Genomic DNA, 23,134 nt, shown 5'->3' with positions numbered 1-23,134 from the left:
ATTACCTAATCTAAATATACCTAAAATATAACCGCTAAAATTAGCTACTTTATAAATACCTACAATCTATTAAACCTAAAATTACCTAACATTGTTTCTAATCAATCTAACATTTTTCTATTCTACCTAACATTGTTTGTAATCTAACTAAAATTACCTAATACTACTCAACATACTAAAAAATAACACTAAATAAAAACAAGAAAAAAATACCTCTAGGTGACGACCAACCGAGCTCTCTCTTCCTCTCCTCGTGCTTTCTCTACCTCTACGCCCCTCTCTTTCTCCCCCGTAGCCCTTCCTCTCTCCCCAACACCGGCACTCACGGTTTCGCTCGCCGCTGCCCTCTTCTCTCTGGGAAGATGAAAGGAAGTGAACGAGAAAGAGGGGTGAATACGGGCCCAAGTTATTGATGTAGACCTCTCATCACTTGAAGTGCTGACAGGTCTGACATGGTCACCTGTAATACCAAATTTTTGAAAAAGAAAAGAAAAGAGAGATTTGACCAGAATTTGACTTTTTGATCCGTTGCTCGTATGGACGATCGGAGACCGTGGTTGCATTCATCTCGTCGAGACGAACCCATTTTGCTATTCAGATGTCCGTTTTGGGCATTTTATGATCTGTAGCAAGCCTAATAAATCTAAACCGCTGATTTTTTTTTAAAAAAATATAAAAGACGGATGGGTCAGTCGTCAACCCGACCCATCCGTCCAGAGGCTTCTCGCTCCCTCTCGTGTTCTCTCTCTCTTTCTCTCTCCCACCGCCGTGCGCTGTCTGTTCCTGCCGCTGCTGTGCGGTGCTGCGCCGCCAGCCGCCGTCTCCTCCACCAGACCAGCACGCCGCTGCCGGCCGCCGCCGAGCCGCGCCGAGCACCGGCCACCGTCGGTCCCGCACCTGCTGTCGCCGTCGCGCCGCACAGCGCCGCTGCGCGCTGCCGCTGCTCGCCGCGTTGCTGCACCGCGCCCGCCGGCCGTGTGCCACCGCCGGCCACCGTGCCTCTGTGCTAGCTGCTGTGCGAAGCAGCAGCAGCTGACCGAGGCAGCACCAGCCGGCTGAAGGCACCGAGCGGAGAGCCAGGAAGAGAAGCCAGGAAGAAGGAAGAAAAGGAAGAAAGAGAAAAGAAAAGAAAAGAGAAGGAAAAAAAAGAAGGAGAAAAGGAAAAAAAGGGAAGGAAAAAAAAAGAAGAAGAAGAAAAAGGGAAAAGTTGGAAATTTTGGAATTTTGTCGGATTCATCGTCAATCTTTCGAAGGCGATTTCTCGGTAATTTCTGGACGTTTGTGGTTGGATTAAATCAAATCAAGCAATTCGTGTCGTATAATTTCATGTGATCAATAGTCTGATTCGTTTCGATAATCGTTATTGATTCGAAGATACGACATCCGAGTCAAAGTATTCTTTTCGTTCATCGGAGCGAAGTCTAATTAGTGAGAAGTTTAGTTCGACTCTGAATTGGAAATAGTGTATCATTCCATGTGATACAATTTCTGTTCGGTTTTCCGAAATATAGGCGTATACGCGACGTTTTCAGATGTAGGGTTGACGCTTCATATTTTATGTGTTTTAAATGTGCTTTAGTGCTAATAGCATACCTGTACAGGTGGTACCACTTCTGGGCGTTCTTGATCGAATTTTCTTCGTCGCTTTTGGTAAAAGGCAAGTAACGTGGGGGGTGTGATTTCGTGCTATGTTTATATTCATATATTACTTCTTTTGCAAATAAAATTGAAGTATATGATTTTCTTTTCTAATCCATTTAAATTATGGATGATGTTGCATTCGATTATTTAAATCAATGCTTTTCTTATTGGTTTGGATTGTACCTTTGTCTTCATGAATCAGTTATGGTTTTTATCATGAGCCATTCAAAAAAAGGAATAAAGAATTGACGTCAATTCACATGCATACATATGCATTTATGCACTTCATATGGTGATAAAGGCCGATCACTGCCATCGCGCGTGATTCGTACCAGTACATGAAGTTTAATGAGATGTTGGCATCGTCCAGCTCTCAAATGGAGTTGCATCATGGCATTCATACATTTCTTTTTATGATATTTGGAGAATATAGAATTCTGGGAGTTGAATGTCATATTTTGTGGAAGACTGGGTTGAAGTTTGTCGTTATTTTCTCGATAAATATTTTGAAATGATAATCTCTTTAAAACCATGGGTTTTTCTTGTTGATGTGAGAAGAATGTTTATTTTCCAAATGCTTTTGAACGGAGGGAGGTATGTTTATATTCATAGCTGTTACTTGCTGAGCTCGTCTCACCCCCTGTTAAATCTTTTACAGGTATGTTTAGATGCTGATGTGCATTTTTGGGGATGGATCTGGGTAGTTGCATACACTACCTCCTCACAATATCGATAGCTCACTCGGTGCTCAGAGGTTGTGCTTTTGATGGTTTGTCGTTTGCTTGGTTCATGTTGTGGTACGACGCTGGTAGCGTCACGACGGTTTCTTTATATATGTTGGTTATATCATATTTTGCCTGCGTGAGATCTTTTCTTGTGGTCAGTTATACCTCTCTATAGAGAAAATGCTGCCAAAATTTCCTATTTTTAAATAATTAAGCTTAATTTTAAAGTAGGGTGTTACATCACCTCTCGGCACTCGAAGTGCTGATCGGTACTATATGGCCACCTGTTGGTATTTCAAGTGCCGATAGATCTCCCTTCAAAATCGACAACCTCTATGATGTGCTTGCAGATGCCACAACCTATTAGCACTCGGAGTGCCGATCAGAAACCTAATAAGCACCCATTCTTACAATTTGTAAGATTTGAATAATATTTTTTTAATTTTTTAATAAAATAATATTATTTAAAAAAATTCTAAAGGCTAGGCCCAAATTACTCGGGAAATCAACCGAGCACGATGAGATGAGCATTGGGCAGCGAGGGCGAGCGCCCTTCCCCACCGAGATCCGCGTAAAAGGGTCACGGAAACCACGACCACTCGTTCCCCGTACCGCAGCCACCGCCCGATCGCCTCGCCCACTGCCTTCTCTCCCTCTGTCCCCTCTTCTCGAAGCGACCAAAAAGACACCACAGCACCCACCGACGCGGCGGCGAGACTCTTCGAAATCACCAGCCCCTCCGAGAGAGACCTGGGCCGGCCACCACCTGTTCGGCGGATTGCGGTCGAGGATCGATGACGTCGCTGCGGCCGCTCGACCCCTCGCTCTCCGTGTCAGCCTCCGCAAGGCTGCGGCACCAGTTCGTTACGCCGGCTTACGGCGGTGGGGGCGCGGGCGCTCTGCGACGCTGCGGCGCGGTGGCCGTCCCTTGGCGTCGCGGGTTCTCGTGCCGCGCTGGATCCGCAGCTTCGGCTGCCGAGAGGTCATCTTCTTATTTCCTTTTTCCTGTGTTATGCTTCCGTGAGGATGCGTGCGAGACCTTGTAATGGGAGGGCGGTCGGAATTTGTTTCGTTCCTAGGGATGCCTTTCTAGTTGTCAATGAAAATGTCTATGGATTAATCACCGTGGCGGTCGGAATTTGTTTCGTTCCTAGGGATGCCTTTCTAGTTGTCAATGAAAATGTCTATGGATTAATCACCATCTCATCATAGGAAATTTTAACGGTAAACTTGTACTGCATACAAATAATGCTTGCACAAGGGCAGTTTATGATAGTCAAAGATTTCAGAAGGCGTTAACATATTATGCGACGTGCTGCATTTGTGGTTATGCATGAATTTGGAGCGAGTACTTTCCCACTTATGCGAACTATTGAACAATTGTCTTTTAGAATTTAAATTGCTTTTAACTAATGTAATTTCTTCAGGATCAATGAATCTGATGTGGCAGACTGCTGTAACTTGAAAGAAAATAAGCAATGCTACTGGATAAACGAATCAATTTTTTGTTGCACATATTTTTTAACTCACACATTAAATAAACTAATTATTTGCAGCAAATATTATTTACAATAGGGTTCAGAGATTTCATAGTTGTCCTACTAGGCCAATCATTGTTTATGACTTGTCATGATAGTTTAATTTAATTTTGTGAACTACTCCTTTGTTTTTTATAAAAAATATCTCAGTACAATAAGTTAAGTTGATAACAATTTTATTAATTTGGAAAGAAAAGAAAAAGAAGAAGAGAGCACCCTTTAAATTTTTGAATCTTGTATGGATGCTAGACTATTAAATTTAAAATATATGTAAATAGACAAAAAATAGCATACAAACATCATGGAAATTTGAGTAGTTCAAAATTTTCAGAGAATATTTTTGAAAGCTTCTTCGGACAGAAAAAACTCTTGAAGATTGGTAAATACCATAAGATGAAGTATCTACCTGGAATCTAGATAATCCAATGACAACGTCATAGGTTACTTAGTTGAATTCAATTTTGTTTTATTCGCTTATTAATATATTTGTACTAATATGTTAAATATAGAGTGCATTCACTGAAACAATACTTTGAGTAAGGTTGAAGTAATATCCATACTTCTTTATTTACTATGTAGTCCATGCAGTTGTAAGATTACTGTATTAGAATTGAGAACTTATTAGTAAGCCAGGATGAGGAATTCTTGCTAAATGTATAATTGTTTTTTCTTTTCTTAAAAAAATGGTATATTTGTTTTCTCATTGAAAGTAGATTGATAATATGAGGATAGACAGAGCATGTCCATTTAAACCTTGAGAAAAAACATCATGTTGGTAATAATAGAATACTTATCTGGACTCATTTGATTTGATAAAAAATTGGCTATTCGATCCAACACTTGTTCATTTCACATTTTAATCCGATGTACTTTATTTCAATTAAGATATATGATGTAATACCGAGTCGAGCCTTCTAGTTACCAGCTGAATCTGATGAGCTGTACCCATACGCAGTGCTGTCATGTAATCAGGTCGTTCTTTATGAACGTATTATTGTCACATTTTCTTTTTGCAATGATTATTTTTCTTTTCTGGCTTGTGAGCATTATACAAAGTTAACAAATTGAAGCAGTTTATTGTAAATAGTTTGCTTGCACAAATGCAACTCACTAGCTTGCACACTCTCATTTCCAGTCAATTTATTGGCTACACTGACTATTTTTATTCTACAGAACAAAGGAGAAAACCCGAAAAGATCCTTCAAAGCAGGATATAGTGCAACTTTGGGTTTGTCTAGATCACCAGGTTGAGTTTGGTGAGCATGTTGGAATTATTGGTTCGACAAAAGAGCTTGGCTCATGGAAGAATCAGATTGAGATGGAGTGGACACCAAATGGTTGGGTCTGCCAGCTTGAGCTCCCTGGGGAAACACTTCTGGAATTCAAGTTTGTGATATTTTTGAAGGGAGGGAAGGACAAAATATGGGAGGATGGTGACAACCGTGTTGTTGATCTGCCAAAAGATGGTATATTTGATATAGTATGCCACTGGAATAGGACAAAAGAACCTTTAGATCTTTTGGGAACACCAAAGATGAAGTTGGCTGGAGAAGCTGAGAAGCAGATTGGCCAAGATGCCACAGTACCTGGAAATCTTGCTCTAGAAGAGATAGGAAATGTATCGGTGGCTGGGGATGGTTATCTAACACCAGAATCTGATTCAAGCAAATTTGCTGGACTATGGCAAGGTAGTGAAGCAGTTTTCATGAGGTCAAATGAGCATCGGAATAAGGAGAGTGATGTGAAGTGGGACACAACTGGGCTTGATACAATATCACTGAAATTGGTGGAGGGTGATAAAGTGTCAAGGAACTGGTGGCGGAAGGTTATGATGATTCCCTATTTTGTCTTGTCAAATAGATACAGTATTCCATGTGTTTTTTTTATCTTAACAGATGAAAGTTCAGCCCTTTAGTCCACAATATCCATGGCAGGAGGTCTATAGTACATTTCACATTTTTACTCCACCTCGGTGGATATAACCGTTCTGCTAGTTGACTGTTTCCCTTTTGACAGTAGTTGTAAGTTGTTATAACTGAAAGCATACCTTGCGAAGCTATTATCTGAAATGTAATGCGAGTATTGCTTAGGTATTTTTCAAAGAGACTTAAAGCAAGTTGTCTTCAAATATTTTTCGTTCTATCCAATCTACTAAAATGTCTAGCTTCAGGAGACCAAGAGGAGTCTGATTCTATATTTGTAGAAAACCTTGCATGCAAGTGTCGTAACCATTCCAAGGACAAAGAACCTGCTCTTCATCTCATGCTTGTTCCCACTGCTTATTTAGCTTGCTCAAGTGCTCACCAATCTAGTCTACCTATGAATTTGATAATCTCCCAGTTTCATGATCTTCACACCTAATTTCGTTTAAATGAAGTAGAGATATGAACATCTAGTACTTCTTAATAAGAGTAGTCTTGTGTGGTGCCGAAATTACTTCTGTTAGCCGGTGCTTGAGTAAAGAATCTAGAAGTTTGTTTTAGATCCAAGGAAATTTTCTGCGACCAGACATGAAATAATAAGCACCACCATTAGCAACTGGATATTGAGAATAGATGACCAATTGCTACCATTCGTGCAACTGCCCGCCATTGGTCATACTGCCATTGCCATTGTTTCATTCCAAATACGCTGAAGCACTTATTATGTGATTGTGGTGCATCAAGAGTCAAGCCAGATGAGTGGTTGAGAAAGAGATGCAATGGATAAGGAGAAGCAGGATGATCATAAAAAGATAGAAACTTACATGAGACTCACATGCCAGTCTTCTCTGTTTTTGGAAAATTCAACTTTTTGTTGTTTGAGGCTAACCAAAACGATTAGGGGTGGTGCAACCCATGCTTTCCATGACTCATAGTGGCTCTTTGTAAAGCTTCCAATTGAGGTTAATTTAGTGCTGAATGAACTTTGAACTTTCTTTACTAAGTGCTATAAAGTCCAGCATACTGCTCAAGCTTATCAGTTTTGCAGAAGGGGGGGGGGGGGGGGATCTACTTTGATCTACCTATCTACTTTATGCTAATTCACTTTGCAATGTTTCTGCAGTTGGAGCTTGTTCGTGGACTCTTGTCCGAATTTTTTGATGATCAAAGTCGTTTGGAGGCTCTTACATACTCTGCTATTTATCTAAAGGTTTCCTTGCTTGCACCTTACTGTGCTATTAGTCAGTAGGTGCCACAGAAATCTAATTTTCCTCTGTAAGCTTGTAGTCCAGAGACAAGGATACTGGTTAAAACTTAAAAGGTTTTGTTACCATTCTAAATATGTTTTTTTTGGTTGCAGTGGATTTATACAGGTCAGATACCATGCTTTGAAGATGGTGGTCACCATCGACCCAACAAACATGCCGAGATATCCAGGCAAATTTTTCGTGAAATTGAAAGGATATACTATGGGAAAAACACATCAGCTCAGGTTAACTCCTTTCCCCACATTGATTGTGACATCAGCATTGTCCTTCAAGTATTTGTATTACTACTTATTTCCATCATGGTGCCATTAACTGATGGACTCGTCCAGCTTCATTCTTGTAACTGTGAAATGATAAGCTAGGAATCTGATGCTTATGGTTCATTAAATCTGTAGGTTATTTGCCTTAATGAAGACACATATTATTCTATTTGTTAATACTGACCATTTCAATGCATGTTCATGCAGGATTTGCTTGTGATACGCAAGATTCATCCTTGTTTACCTTCATTTAAGTCAGAATTTACTGCCTCTGTCCCTCTAACACGAATTCGTGATATTGCTCATCGGAATGACATTCCACATGATCTCAAGGTTATGATCCCATTCCTCAATATGGAATAACCCCCCCCCCCCCAACCCCCCAAATTGGAATTTTCGCTGCTCAGTTATCTTCTACTGTCAACAGCAAGAAATCAAGCATACTATACAAAACAAGCTTCACCGTAATGCTGGCCCAGAGGATCTTATTGCTACAGAAGCCATGCTTGCTAGGATTACTAAGACTCCTGGAGAATACAACGAAGCTTTTGTCGAACAATTCAAGATATTTTATAGCGAACTAAAAGATTTCTTTAATGCTGGCAGGTTGTCTAATTCTTAATTTGCCCTTATTATGTACTTTCAGTATTTTAAGTTCCCTGTTTGCTGTGATAAAAACTAATGAAACTGCCACTCTTTCAAACTTGTCATCAGTTTTGAGTTTCTATTCATGACTACTTATCCAGAATTACTGATACAGCAATGCAACTGTGACTGTGATAAAGACAAAACAGAATCATGGTCATGGTTTGAGATTTGAGAGAGACAGCAGATTTGAGCTTCCTTAGAATAACTTGCGCGACTACCAAAAATTCTGGTACTAAGAATTGTTTGTGCAGCAAGCTAACAAAGTTGAATCTAGGCAATAAAATACCAAGAGTAACTAGTTAGTGAATAAATCCACTGTATGCCAGTGGAGAAGTTCCTAATTCACGATTTGCAATAGAATAAAATGCCAAATGAGTACAGTATGTACTGCTATTTCACACTTGAACCTTGAAATTAGAACAGAGATAATTCTGTGAATAAGATTAAAAGTAGCTCCTTTGCTGAGCATCATTTTTTTGCCCTAATGGTCAAATACAATTTTCTATAACTATATGATTTTGTAACTTGGGTTTTGCAGCCTATTGGAGCAAGCAAAATCCATCAAGGAATCTTTGAATGAGTCTGGATTAGAGGTTCTCTCATCCTTTGTGAAAAACAAAAAGGTGAACTTTTCTAAAACCAGTGACCTTCTCTCCCAAATATATACTAGTATAGAATGTTGTGAAATGTGAATTTGTGTTGCCAAATCGTGCATCATGTTATTTCTATGTTTTGGCAACTTGATAGAAAGGACAGTCTTGTCTTCACTGATGTACTTAAGTCCTGTTTGTCTGCATGCCTTCCTGGCGTTACTCATAATTAACAGTCATTACTTATCTCAAAAGCTTATATGTGATTATGTGGAATATCTCAGAGTTTGGACCAAGTGGAAGATGCAAAAGATTTGGATAAAAATAGTGCCATTCAAGTTTTGATGAAGGCCATGCAATCGTTATCTTCTCTAAGATCATTTCTAATGAATGGCCTTGAAAGTGGCCTCAGAAATGATGCGCCAGATACTGCTATAGCAATGCGACAAAAGGTTATTTTTTTCAAACACAACTGAGAAAGTATGAGTTGAAATTCGGTGCATGTATTTCAATTATATTTACTGGTGAAGTTTTGCAGTGGCGCCTTTGTGAGATTGGGCTTGAGAATTATTCTTTTGTTTTGTTAAGCAGGTAATGACATAGCTGAAAGTAAATTTGTTCTTTCAGTTTATGGTGCATTGATGTATTTGTTTTCCTACTAACCTTGGTTAGTCTTGGAGGTAAACATGATTTTATTTTCATTGCTCTGGTACCATAAACAGATACATCAATGCTCTTGAAGCTTTAGGTGGATCTGCTTCACTTGCAGAGGGTGTGACTAGAAGTACAAGTATATGGGATGATGCCCTTGATGCCCTTATCATTGGCATCAATCAAGTTAGTTTTTCAGGTTGGAAACCGGAGGAATGTATTGCTATAGGGAATGAGCTTCTTTCTTGGAAGCAGAAAAGCCTATCTGAAACTGAAGGTGCATTTTCTCCGTTAACATATGTTATGAACTCACGATTCATGAATGTGCTCGTCCCTACTCAAGTTCTCATTGTGTTGAGAAGTACCCTTCAACTGCAACTGTTATTGTCATGTTTGTAGGCAGTGAGGATGGGAAGTATATTTGGGCACTAAGACTCAAAGCAACTCTTGATAGAACAAGAAGACTTACGGAAGAATATTCTGAAGCACTTCTTTCTATATTCCCTGAAAAAGTCGAGGTGAGCTTGAATCTAGAGTACACGGGCCCTGTGATCATAAGTTTTTAAATCATATGCTATTCTCCCCTAGAGCTGCTTGATTTTTTCCCATACTTCTCTGGCAGACCGCTTGACGAGAATGTTATCATTCATCACCAGTAATTTAGGTTAACTTAGATTGCCACTACTACAGCTTTATAGAGAAGTTTCCTGTGCACCTTTTCTGCATATTTTATAGGGGCGCTAACTGGTGGCGTCGGTGCCTCCGGTGTTTAGCTGTCGTGACAGGCAATTAGAGAAGGGTACTGGGGAAAAAGAGTGAAAACTGGAGTGGTTTGGGAATAGCAATTGGATGGAGTAGATTGAAGAGAGAAAACCAGACGGGTTGGAGAAGAGCAATTTGACTGAGTAGATTATTTTTTCCTTGTGTTTTTTTCCTCAAAGACGTAGGAGAGCTGTGTGCCATTGCATTAAGGTAGAAAGAAGTTCAAGTAAACACACTTTATAGATTATAATTCGCGCCACACACAAGTATAAAAACGATTACATAGGCTATGTATAGCTTAAGATCGACCCATAGCTAGCTGTGCTAGCCCTTTGGCCCCTGCATCTCACCAAAGTCGGATTTCTTCTTCGGCTTGGCGCAATACCTTCTGAACACTTGTGCCTCACGATTAAACACACAATCATTGCAAAACTCGACCAACCTAGGAGCAACTATGTGACATTATAAATAAGAAAAAATAGACACTTCAATTTGCGCCTAAGAGGACTCGAACATGGGTGGTCTAAGTGTATATCCACACACTCTACTAATTGAGCTAGATTCAATTCCGTGAAAACTCAATCACCTAGGAGGAACTAGGTGGCATTGCAAATAAGAAGAAATATATATCTAAATTCGAGTTAAAGAGGACTCTAACCTAGGTGGTCTAGATGTACATCCACACCCTCAATCAACTGAGAGCTAGGCTCAGTTCCTTGAAACTCGACTAGGGGGAGAGACATCCACACTGCATTAATCTGTAGGAGGTGAAAATCGGACCCTGGTTGGATGGGTGACAACCACCCCCACTAGCTAATATATCTTAGGGAGATAGAGGTACAATGTGCCTTTTATAGAGGACATTCTTTCCTCCTGATCCGAACTAATACTTCACTACTAGCTAAATCGACTAACTTGGACTCGGTCTCCTAAGCAATACTCTTTTTCCTAGATGAATCTGCAAGAACCTTATATTCTTCTCCGTGAGTAAGAAAAAAACTTTTATTCTTCTTTCGAGACATCAGCTAATAGTCCTCTCCTTGTATGTAAAGACTGAAGAAACCTGGCAGCATCAGCTTGGGATAAGACGAAAAATTAGATGGCAATGACTTGTTATTCTTTCTTCTCGGTTCCTGCTCGCGGGCATTGTTCACGCACACTGTTCACGAACAGTACCACACGTACTGTAGCGCGCCGGGTCCATGCGTTTCTGTGCCATTAAGTAGATTAGGGGTTTCTATGCCATTAAGTAGATTAGGGTTTTCCATTATGTTTCAAATTGTAATAGATTACTTTGGGGCAAAGTTAGTCTCTCCTTATGTAAAGAGAGGCAAACCATTAATAAAGAGATAAGAAAGTATTAAAAGGGAAACCTTTCTTCTTGCTGTCCAGGCACTTGGCGCTTTGGCCGACCCTCGTTCTTCTCTCGCACGCCGCCGCCTCCCTGCAACCAAACCCTAGCCGCCGCCCATCGTAGCCACCCGGTGACCTCCATGGTCGCCATTCTCCTCTCCTCCCTTTAGTAACCAACGGCCACTACATGAAATTTTAGGCCAAATTGGAAGTGAAGCTACCAAAATCCAACCAAAATTCTGAAGGATTTGGGCCTCCTCCATGATGAGGTAGAGAGGCATGTTGGGAGCGAGCATGAGACGGCCACGACAACAAGCCAACAAGGAATGATGTGAGCAGCACAGTTGAGGGAACACTAGAAGTTACCTCCTTACCATGACACAAGTCCCAGTCGGCATGGGCATGCTGCTGCCTAAGGGGTGTTCTCCGTAAAACGCTGCCAGTTGTCTTGGCGCAGCAACCAAACACCAAGCTGAGCCCCATTTCATGGCCTATGTTGGGTTCAAAATGGAGAGAGAATGGATTCAAGGGGGCAATTTGATTTCTTTTCTACATGCAGTGTCCGGGGCGTGAAGTGCGGGTGTGGTCTCATCTTCTGCCACCTCATCCACCTTCATAGCTACGTCAAGCCAGCTCAGCAAACGGACCCAAGAGGAATGACTTTCCAAAGTAAAACACAAGTAGGAGGAGCAGTGCAATTTTAAGGACTTCCAGTGCAATTTACTCTATTACAAATATTTAAAGCAATATGTTTTATGTTATGGTAGAAAAAAAAGAAAACTCGACCACGGGGAGAAGACGTCCCCCTGGGTTTGTCATACGAGGGGAGTACCGAACCATTTAAGGAGGTACTCACACCACCTTCCAGCACCCGGTTGAGCCCGGCTTGGCGGTCTCTCAATTGGAGGCTCTACTAATTGAGCTATTGCTCGGTTCTCATTATGGTAAATAAACATTTTATAATAACGAGGATTATTATATATTCTGTTTGTTTATTTATTTGCATCAATAGCTTTACTGTGAACTGTTGTGTGCTTGGGTTGGGAAGGTAGGAGATATCTGTGATTTGGTTGGATGGCAAGTTAGAAGAAGATAGATAGTAGGGAGGAGACGAACAATGAGCACATTGAGCAAAAGTTTAAAACGTATCTGCGTGAAAAGATACATGGTGCACAGGTAGGCATCCTAAAAGGAAGTGGAAATTGGAACAGAGTATTTGATTATTTCTTGCTTCATCCAAAAGGAAATCTGCTTCCCTCTTTTCAGAGAGGAGTTCCTAACAAAATAAACTAACCAAATCTAAGAGACTAGGGACTCAATATCCTAGCTTAGCAAACCTATATATGATCATATATGATTTCCACCAGTACATGGGATTTTGATTTCCTGACTTAACAAATTCATGCTCTCTAACAAAACTAGACTTCTCCACAAAACCCAACTCCTTGGCCAAAAGGACTCATGCATCACTGCTTCCTGGTGTGCATGAGCATGCTATGTTCACCAGAACATGAGGAAACATATTTGCCATATATAATTTCCCACTTAAACTTTCTTGTGAGTTGTGATTTGGCAATATTTTAAGATTATCTTCTGCTTATGTAGGTTCTTGGAAAAGCCCTTGGAATACCAGAGAACAGTGTGAGAACATATACCGAGGCAGAAATTCGTTCTGGGTAATCTTTTTCTTTGTTGGACAACAGTAGTGTGTTCTTGCGTATAATTTGGACAGTATGGCTTTATAGAGTAGCGATCAATCTAATTGATGTGAACCTAACTATGTATATATTTTGTAGTGTTATTTTTCAGGTCTCCAAACTTTGCACTGTACTTTTGAAAGCTGCTCGAGCAGTACTTGGATCGTCCGTGTGGGATGTTCTTGTTCCTGGAGTGGCCCATGGAGCTCTGATACAGGTATCTTCAACTTCCATATGTTTCTCATTGCCTTGTCGATGAGATGTTCTTACTGTAATCCATGTAAATATCTTATTGCACCCCCAAAAAATGTGAGCATGTGCCCTTCATGTTCATTGAAATGAAGTGATGCAACATAATTAAAAGGGTTAATTAGATATATGCCACTGCAATTTTGCCAGTTTAGAAATATAACACTGCAAAGGTCGAAATTGTAGATATGCCAGAACTATGCTGCAATATGAGAGGAATGAAGTGAGCATATTTGGAGAATCGATCAACCACCATCAATATCATAGATTTGCCACCTACACGAGGAAGGTCTTCAATAAAATCCATAGAAATATCCTCCCAAACAGAGGATGACACCACAAGCGGCTGCAAAGTCCTGTTGGATGTAAATGTCCAGTCTTATTATGTTGACACTACGCAATATTTGACAAGTTCTTTGACCAATGAACTTTTATGAGGGTTAAAAACAGTAGCTTGAAGCTGGTGTAATGTTTTCTGGACACCCTCATGACCCGCACCATGAGCATCAGCAAGGAGAATAGGCTAACATTCAGAGTCTGTAGGCACGAATAGATCCATGGAACACTACCAAACCATCAACTAAGGACCAGCCGTACACAGTCACGCATTTGTCGCAATTCCTATAGGTGGCTGGTTTCAGCACGCAACAAATCAAAAAAATTAAAGGATGGGCTAAACAGTGACAAACTAGACAAGTGTGCATCTCTATGAGAAAGGGCATATGCTGCGACATTATGCTTCCCCGGTTGAAATTGAACCTTAGGCTCAAAATCATATCCAAATAGCATGTTGACCCATGTATGCTGACGAATAGTGGAAAGACGCTGACCCAACAAAAATTTCAGACTATAATGATCTGTTTGCACAATAAAAGAGCATCCTCAAACATATGGTCTCCAATGACGCATTGCTTTAACCAAACCAGTTAATTACCGTTCATATGCAGCCAGTTTAGCATGATGAGGGGCAACTAGTCGGCTGAAATAAGCTACGGGACAGCTCCTTGATGTAAAACAACACCAAAACCCGAGTTGGAGGCATCACAATCAATGATAAAAATCTGTGAGAAATCCGGAAGTTGCAAGAGGCTGAAATTAGGGTGTTTTTGAGGGCTGAAAAGGCCTCCGTAGCTGCAGAGGACCAACAAAAATATTCCTTCAATAACATTGTAAGAGGAGCAGCGAGGGTATTGAAATTTTGATAAACTTATGGTAGTAACCTGTAAGACCAATAAATCCCCTGAGCTTGTATTGAACAGGGCTGCGGCTAAGCCTTCACCGCCTCAATCTTTGAAGGATCCATGGCAACATCCGTAGATGAAGCAATATGGCCATAAGGATGTCATCAAATTTCCGAAGATAAGACAGTAAAATGTCATTCATTAAAGCCTGAAAGGTTGCTGGAGCATTCGTGAGTCCAAAAGCCATGAGTAAAAACTCAAAAACGGCCAAGATGTGTGCGGAAGGCTGTTTCTTAACATCATCCTAATGAATAAGAACTTGAAAATAGCCACTACGTAAGTCCAGTTTAGTGAAGAATTTGGCACCTTTCAACTTATCAAACAATTCATCAACTATTGTAATTGGGAAATTATCCTTGATTGGCTTGCTGTTAAGTGCTCTATAATCCACACAAAATCGGCAAGAACCATTTGATTTCTTAACAAGCAAAAATGGAGAAGAAAATTCAGAATGGCTAGGATGAATAATACCTTGGACTAGTTTATCCGTACATTGCTTCTCAATTTCATCTTTAAGCAACTGAGGATATCTGTAAGGACGTAGCGCGACTGCTGTAGTGTAAGGAGGAGATGGATGCGATGATCATGTGGGCGAGCCAGGGGCAATCCACACGGTTCAACAAACAAATCTTCAAATTCCATTAATAATTCTGCTAACAATTCATTCCCCGACATGGTGTGCACACGAGGTTGTTTCGACACACTTGTGGAACCGTGCCACATAACACGATGATCATCCCTCTGGAAGGACATTGCCAATTTGTCAAAATCCCATAACATTGGCCCGAGGATGCGGAGCCACTGGACACCCATTACGATATCAAAGCCCTCCATTGGAATAACATAACAGTCGAGTACAAACTCTCCGGCTTCAATTTGAATTTTGGTATTGCGGCAAACCCCCAAGCTATCAACGTGATCACCATTAGCTACTAGGACTTGTATAGCGGAGTGTGAAATAGGTTGAAAGCCCATGGCTGCTGCTGTTCAGCCAGAAATAAAAGTGTCAGTCGATCCTGAATCCACCAGGGTAGCAAGAACGTGACCATCAATTGAAACGGGAAGATGCATTGTAAGAGCATGAAGGGAAATCTCCATCACTCCGTCATCACTATCAAGATCATCTTGAGGATTGTCAAGTTCCAATAAGTAGATGCCCTTCATAGAGCACTGGACAATGTGCTCCTTGAAAAAAATTTCTTGGCAATTGAAACATAAGCCTTTATCTCGCCGATCAACTATCTCTTCAGATGTAAGATGGTGGAACCTGGAATTAGGTTTAGCCTGAGAGGGAGTGGTCGAGTTGTAGGACATTGGTGGAGTAGAAGAGGGCCAAACAGTGCTGGAATGAGGGTTGCTAGATTGACGAGGAATAAAATTGCTAGGAGTTGGTTTAAGACTCCCAACATCATCTTCCTCAAGACGCTTCTCGTAAGCACAAGCAAGACCCATGGTTGTCTCAAGAGCCAAAGGATTATGAAGCTCCACAATTGTGCTAAGAGGTTTCTCGAGGCCGACGGTGAACAAGAAGCTGTATGGGAACAAGAGGTGGAGTAACCCAAGCGAAAAGGGCCAAAAATCTCTTCGGATATTCATCCACTAAGCTGGTCTTCCAAAGAGTAGTCAATTCACCCAAAGGATTGTTGCGAATGGGAGGACCAAATCACATATTGACATAATTCTCAAAAACCGATCAATTGACAGAGCCATGGTCCCTTTCAAACTACATGTACCGCTGCTGAGCTAGCCAAACCTTCTCATTCTCCGGCGTGCGTTCCCTACGAAAGAATCGAGCACAACAGTTCAACCATGGTAGTGTATCTTCCTCACAACTGTAGGTCGGAAAGGTGAGCTTGTAAAAGCGAGGAGCGCGGTGGTCATCATTTGAGGGCAAGGATTTGCCTTTAGGATCACCCAAAGTGGCAGAAGTAGCCATACCCGAAGTTGTGATGCTCCTCTCAATCATCCTGGTGAGCCTCGAGAGCGGTAACTTTCTTCAATATCTATTTCATCATCTTGCTGAGGTTAGCCAAGTTGGAGGTGTCATCACCCATGATGAAGTTGCAGACCGGCTGCAACGGTGGTGGAGTGGCGATGGTGTATGGCGACATGTCTACTGTGCAAGGGATACAACAGAGGCAACGATGGCAAGGATGCGGCGTGGGAAACAGCGGCGACGACGGCGTAGGAATAAGGTAAGGACAGCAAAGGTAGTGACATGGGAAGCAGTGGCTGCGGCGGCGCAAGAACAAGGCAAGGATCAAGTCTCTAGGTACCAAATATTAGATAGCTAGGTCTCCCTGGCGTCCAGGCTTTGACCAATCTTTAGTTAGTTCTCTTCTTGCCGATTACACAATATGGCTCTCTTTATTTAGGGGTCCAAAACCTAAACCTATTCCAAAACATCCTAACTAGAAAAGCTTACAGATAGAAAAGACTAATCAATCCTGAAATCCAACTATTCCAAAACCTAAAAGGTAACTAATCCTGTTCTTCCCTAACTACTTCTCTACACCTTTGGTAAGTGATCCCAAACCGAGAATCCATATCAACAGGTTTCTCCTATTTTATTTTCTAATGCTTACTAGCTGAAGCTTCATTAAAATAGCTAAATAACATATTTTATGTTAAAGGTGATATTTCATAGAAATCATTTATGTAAATTGTCATAGATAAACTTGAGCCTAGAGCCCTAGACCATGCAAGATAGATTTCTCTCAGGCCAGGTTGATTTTAGAATGACTTAAGTTTAGATACATGAGTTGGCCATGACCTCGGTCCATACATGAGTTTGTCCTGCCTTGGAGTTTTCAAAACCAGTTCGACTTGGCAACCCATCCTTCCTTTGTATTGCAGTTGGAATTCATGTGTTTATAATAATGCTTTTATGGCCTTATGGCAATAAAGCTAGCTTGTTTAATGAAGCGTGGCCCCTTAACCTTTCAATGAAGCTAAAGGTGTTAGAGTTACCACATACAGGGATAATCGGCTTATGACAGCCTTCATAGTTAGGATGAATGAGTTGGTGTATTGAACAACCTCAGTGAGGCATATATGTAGTATAAGGACCCCAAACCCTAGACTGGAGTACAATGACTATTTTGCCTTTAACAACCCCACAAATGTAAGGCAAATGCAACAACCTTGCATCTGAAATGGGTAACACTAATTACTACACTAAGACACATTAAAACACTAAGATAAGTGATACAAGTCCGAGTCTCCATCATGTTGTCATACCTTGAAAACCTTGTCAAGTCGAGGAGGTGCGAAGAGAAGCACATAGGTAGAGAGTCGTGACGATGAGCATGCCTAAAGTCGAGTTGCAACATAGGTGACGAAGGGTAGTAAGGTTAGAGCGGACAGGCCATTGCCGCACAAATCCGCACAACAGAAGCTACAAGTAGTAGATGGAGGCTACAAGAGGACTGAGAAGACAATCGCATCAATGACAGGAAGTTATTAGCCAAAAGGATGGCAAACCACAAAGTAGCTATTGGCTGTTTGACAAAGATTTAGGGCACTAGCACAAACAAATTCAAGGAGAGGACTTGTAGACTTTGATGGACACTGCGGAAGATGACTAATACGATACTTAGATACTAGCAGCGGCAACAACAGCACAGGATAAATGACAGTCGACAGTCAGAGGTGGAGCAGATCCGACGAGGTGGCGTTGGAGGGGGAGTCCAACTTCAAGAACGCCGAGCGGTCCAGCAGCTCCTCCCACAATCGCCTGTCGGATAGCGAGCGTTGTGCCGACTCGGAGAGCAGGCTTGGGAGAAGCCGAAAGGTCGGCATGGTGATTGGCGCGTCAGAGGTGCCGATGGTGGAAGGGCACGAGCGGGTGGCCGCAGAGTTGGTCACTGGGTGGAGGGGTGGTGGTGGTGCAAGGCAGGTCCGGAGCCACAAGAGGCGGAGGGCACCGGTGAGGACGGGCAACGCGTGTCGGGCGGGCGTATCAAGGCGGCGCACCACGGGCGGTTGATCCGACGAAGATGGGTAGAAACTAGCGAAGAGGACGACGGATCTGTGATTGGTCCGCATCGATAGTGAGGTTCGTGGGCTTGTCAAATCCTGCCCCCAGCTTGCAGCCCATAGATGAAGCCTCGCCCTCCAGAAACCTCTGTGAAGACGAGGAACGCCGCGCCGGATGATGCAGAGGATTGCCCGAGTCACCAAATCGACGAAGAAGACAGGGAGTGGGAGCAGTCCGATTCGATCTGAATGAAGTTGATCTAGTGATCAAGATGAAGACTGGCGGCACAGAAGAAGACACTTGGTGGAAGATGTGTACTTGTTGCTGCAGCTCTTGACCAACTAGGAGCTCAAACTAGGTTTGGGTTTTGGGCTTAGGTTGCCGTCCTCGGGAGTGGAGATGGCTCTTCCCAAGGGCAGCAGAGCGGAAGCAAATTTCGGATCTAGGAAACCGAAGCTCTTGATACCATGTTAGGATGAATAAGTCGGTTGTATTGAACAGCCCCAATGAGGCATACATGTAGTATAAGGACCCTAAACCCTAGACTAGAGTACGATGACTATTTTACCCTTAACAATAGTGACCTTGGTTTTTTGTCCTTCTTCAGGTTGAAAGAATAGCTCCTGGATCATTGCTGTCATCCATCAAAGAACCTGTGGTGCTAGTTGTAAATAAAGCTGATGGAGATGAAGAGGTATCTTTAAAACATTGAAATTCTTGGTTTGTTGCTCTTGTCTCGACAAATCACTGATATAGCCAAGGGTTGGCTCGTCATTTTGACAGGTCAAAGCCGCTGGGGATAACATAGTGGGTGTTATTCTTCTACAAGAATTACCTCACCTATCACATCTTGGTGTTAGGGCTCGTCAAGTTAGTATTACAATACTCATTTTCTTTTACTTTTGGTGGTATCAGTTCTGAACGAGTGCAACTGCTGATATGTTTCCAGGAGAAAGTTGCATTTGTAACTTGTGAAGACAATGACACAATTGCAGACTTGAGGTTGCTTGAGGGAAAACATGTCAGGTTATGTTCTATTTTGCTTTTATTTCATTTCATTCTCACCGGAGATGTGTTCACTTATCCTGTAGGAAACATCTTTTAATTAGGTAAATGAAAATACTTTCATAAATATTAGTGTGTTAGGAACCTTAGTCCATACCTGTATAACCACCGTAAAAGAGGCCAAATGGCACAGCTTGAAGAAGGTTCTTAGGACAAAAATATGAGACCATGGACTGGGGAGACCTCTTTATTCATCAAGCTCAATGCAATTAGGAGATAGTGACTTGGTTTTTATAACCAACTCCTAAGAAAATATATCTTGATGACAAATGAATGCAACTCACTTGATAAGGTGGTAACAACTACTTGCGAATAAGACCAAGATATAAACAAATTAATCCCAATGCAGCTAAGGGATAACAACAGAATCTCGTGCTTTTGTTATCTCTGAGTTGCATTGAGATTTAGCTTTCAAATTCCGTTTGAGAGAATCTATTTTTGTTGAATGGAAGGAACGGGTGGAAGAAGAATTGGCTGCTACTTAGTGAAGTTGCGCGAGGTTTCTAATTAGGCACCCACTGGTTGAATATGCTTGGGTGTTTTTTTCCCATTTCTTTCATGCAACGTGGGAAGCTCACGTGGATTTTTTACAGATTGGGAGCATCATCAAATAATGTTGATCTTTCAGTAGTTTCAGACAACAATGATAGTACCATACCTTTGGGGCCTTCCAGTGCAGGGAATTTATTTCAACATGAACTCCCAAATAAATTCTCACTTCCACTGGGTACGGATAAGTCCGTAGGCTCTAAGGTGAGACTTTTATTCTTAATCATTGATACACAGCATGCAGAAACATCTGAGGTCTGCTGATATACCTGTTACAGTAGATGCTCTTAGAATACTGCATGCTTTTTTACAGTTGCTTCTACTTACTCTATGATGGCATCGCTGCAGCCAAAGAGCTATACTTCGGGAGTGAATGGTATCTCTGGTGTTCTTGAGCTTTCAGAGGCATCGATTAAATCATCTGGTGCAAAAGCTGCTGCATGTGGTACTCTTTCGGTTCTTGCCTCATTGTCAAATAAAGGTATCGATTTCTGTAGTAGCATTCATCATAATTATGTCTATTTTTGTTTACCAGCACTCTTGCAAATAGATAGTTAACAAGGTTGCAAGATATCTCTGATGTTTGGAAATTATTGTTATCATTCTATCGTGCAAAGAAGAATTTTTGTTTAGGAACGTTAGTGTCAAATAAAAATCCAATTAATTTGCTTCGATATGTAAATATATTGCTGCTTATCAACAGGGAAGTCGAAAGTATTGAACATGAAATAGTAAAATAAATAGAAATTTGCAATTTTATATATAATCAAAGTTTGCCATCATCTTTTGCTGTAAACGCCATTGCTAGTCCTGGAAAAATCGGTTCATCTGTATAATTTAGAGTCTAGTAACACCCACGGTATCATCCAAATCAGGTATCATCCAAATCATGTGCATCTAGCTGATAAAGTTGTTTGGTTTGTCTATACACCTATCGTATACATACATTTCATTGGTAGTAAAAACCTACAATGGTGACGTAGCTTTTTATATGGTTGATTGAATGGCAAAAAAAGACAGTTAAGATTGTCACCTGCCACATCATAACTCATAGGAGTACAGCTGAAGTGTTTCTTCAAATTCTTAACTTATATTCATCTATGATCTTGTAGTTTACAGTGATCACGGAATTCCAGCAGCATTTAGAGTTCCTGCAGGTGCTGTAATTCCATTTGGATCAATGGAGGATGCACTCAAGAAAAGTGGATCCCTGGAATCCTATACGAGTCTTCTAGAGAGGATCGAAACAGCTAAATTTGAGAATGGCGAACTTGATAGCCTATCCTCTGAGCTACAGGCAATAGTTTCACTTCTTTCTCCGTCTGAAAGCATCATTGAATCTTTGAAAAATATCTTCGACCAGAATGTTCGATTAATTGTCAGATCTAGTGCTAATGTCGAGGATTTGGCTGGTATGTCAGCTGCTGGGCTCTATGAATCAATTCCTAATGTCAGCTTCTGTGAACCAAGTGCCTTTGGAGCTGCCGTTGGACAGGTTTGGGCATCATTATACACAAGGAGAGCAATCCTTAGTCGTCGAGCGGCTGGTGTACCTCAGAGAGATGCGAAGATGGCCATTCTTGTGCAAGAAATGCTGCAGCCAGATCTCTCCTTTGTGCTTCACACCATTAGTCCAGCTGACCATGATCCCAAGTTGGTCGAAGCTGAGGTTGCCCCTGGGCTGGGAGAAACCCTCGCTTCTGGAACCCGCGGCACCCCATGGAGACTCTCATGTGACAAGTTTGATGGCAGTGTCACCACTCTGGCTTTCGCAAATTTCAGCGAGGAGATGGTGGTGCTCAACTCTGGTCCTGCTAATGGGGAAGTGATCCGTCTTACTGTCGATTACAGCGAGAAGCCATTATCTGTTGATGCAACCTTTAGGAAGCAGTTTGGTCAGCGACTGGCTGCCATTGGACAGTACCTGGAACAGAAGTTCGGGAGTGCCCAAGATGTGGAAGGCTGCCTGGTTGGCAAAGATATCTTTATAGTGCAGAGCAGGCCACAGCCATAATATGTTAGCAAAAGTTTGCTTTGCAGAGTGTGGTTTACTTGGTTAAGTGAATAAAAATGGATGGTGAATAAAAATGCATGCATGGCTGGAAAAATTTATGGATTTTGTAGTAGACATAGCAGTGATTCAAGTCTTATTAAGTTCTTGCCTCAGGTAAAATAACAAGTCAGCCCAGGTCCAGCCATTCGCCTGTATCAATTTATGTGAATCAACCAGACTAGTAATGTTGCGACTTAGAGCAGCGCCTCGCCACTGGGCTCGCTATCGGCATTTTTAGCGATCGCACGTCAAAAGGCCGGTCCAGCAGACTCGGCATCGGGCACGTCAGCACTATAGCGTCGCTATCGAGCTGGGCACCATCGCCATATGTAGTGGGCACTCTCGCCTCGCCATCTCGGCCGCGTGGCGCTCGGCTCTTGAACACGTTGGAGAGAGGAGAGACCAGAGGAGAGAAGACAGCAAGCCAAATGCTTAAAAAATCATTTCTTCTCTCCATTTTCATAAATTCAAAAGGTGATTTTATGGAGCTTCTAAAATTACGCCCATTTTTATGCTAATAGAATAAATAACAAAGAACTCATTTTAACTGTATTTAACTCAAAATCTTATACATATATTAAATGAAAATTTCCCAAATTTAACTGTTTTATAAATTATTTGAATTTTTAGGGCTTAAATAAATTTTAAAAAATCTATAAAAATTCACTAATATTTTTTAATGTGATAGACTAATTTTTAAAATTATTTATAATCTTAGGTTATATGGTGAAAAAGTGAGTTACTTTGTAATACTTTATTTATATGCATTTTTATCATTTCATGTGAACCGTTGTCTTCTGTTGCTCCAAAAATTCTAAAACTTTTGTTTGTGTTACCTAATCTATGTGCTTAATTTTTAAAATTATTTTTAGTCCTAAGTTATATGGTAAAAAATTGATTTTTTACCATGTTCTATTTCCATACATAATAGCCGTTGAACAAA

General features: G+C 41.3%; 1 protein-coding gene across 1 annotated transcript; it reads left to right on the top strand.

The window, feature by feature from the left end:
• The first annotated feature begins 2,942 nt into the window (after window positions 1-2,942).
• LOC133906259 (phosphoglucan, water dikinase, chloroplastic) lies at window positions 2,943-22,336 on the top strand. The gene is made up of 19 exons (XM_062348114.1): window positions 2,943-3,348; window positions 5,078-5,729; window positions 6,950-7,036; window positions 7,187-7,318; window positions 7,562-7,687; window positions 7,782-7,960; window positions 8,541-8,625; window positions 8,877-9,044; window positions 9,131-9,183; window positions 9,315-9,520; window positions 9,643-9,761; window positions 12,964-13,034; window positions 13,155-13,272; window positions 19,132-19,218; window positions 19,308-19,394; window positions 19,474-19,550; window positions 20,183-20,342; window positions 20,487-20,619; window positions 21,251-22,336. The coding sequence occupies exons 1-19, from the start codon at window positions 3,161-3,163 to the stop codon at window positions 22,150-22,152; spliced, it is 3,630 nt and encodes a 1,209-aa protein (XP_062204098.1). The 5' UTR covers window positions 2,943-3,160; the 3' UTR covers window positions 22,153-22,336.
• The last annotated feature ends 798 nt before the right edge of the window (window positions 22,337-23,134 follow it).

This window comes from Phragmites australis, chromosome 23 (genome assembly GCF_958298935.1).
Source record: "Phragmites australis chromosome 23, lpPhrAust1.1, whole genome shotgun sequence".
Classification (NCBI taxonomy): Eukaryota; Viridiplantae; Streptophyta; class Magnoliopsida; order Poales; family Poaceae; genus Phragmites; species Phragmites australis.
The sequence above is the reverse complement of the archived record's forward strand: the minus strand, read 5'-3'. Positions and strand labels throughout refer to the sequence as shown.

Excerpts from the sequence above, each read along its gene's own strand:
- LOC133906259 (XM_062348114.1), top strand. The coding sequence starts at position 3,161 with ATGACGTCGCTGCGGCCGCTCGACCCCTCGCTCTCCGTGTCAGCCTCC. Across the intron at positions 7,319-7,561 it reads GGAAAAACACATCAGCTCAG|GATTTGCTTGTGATACGCAA; the intron begins GTTAACTCCTTT and ends ATGTTCATGCAG. Across the intron at positions 9,521-9,642 it reads AAGCCTATCTGAAACTGAAG|GCAGTGAGGATGGGAAGTAT; the intron begins GTGCATTTTCTC and ends TCATGTTTGTAG.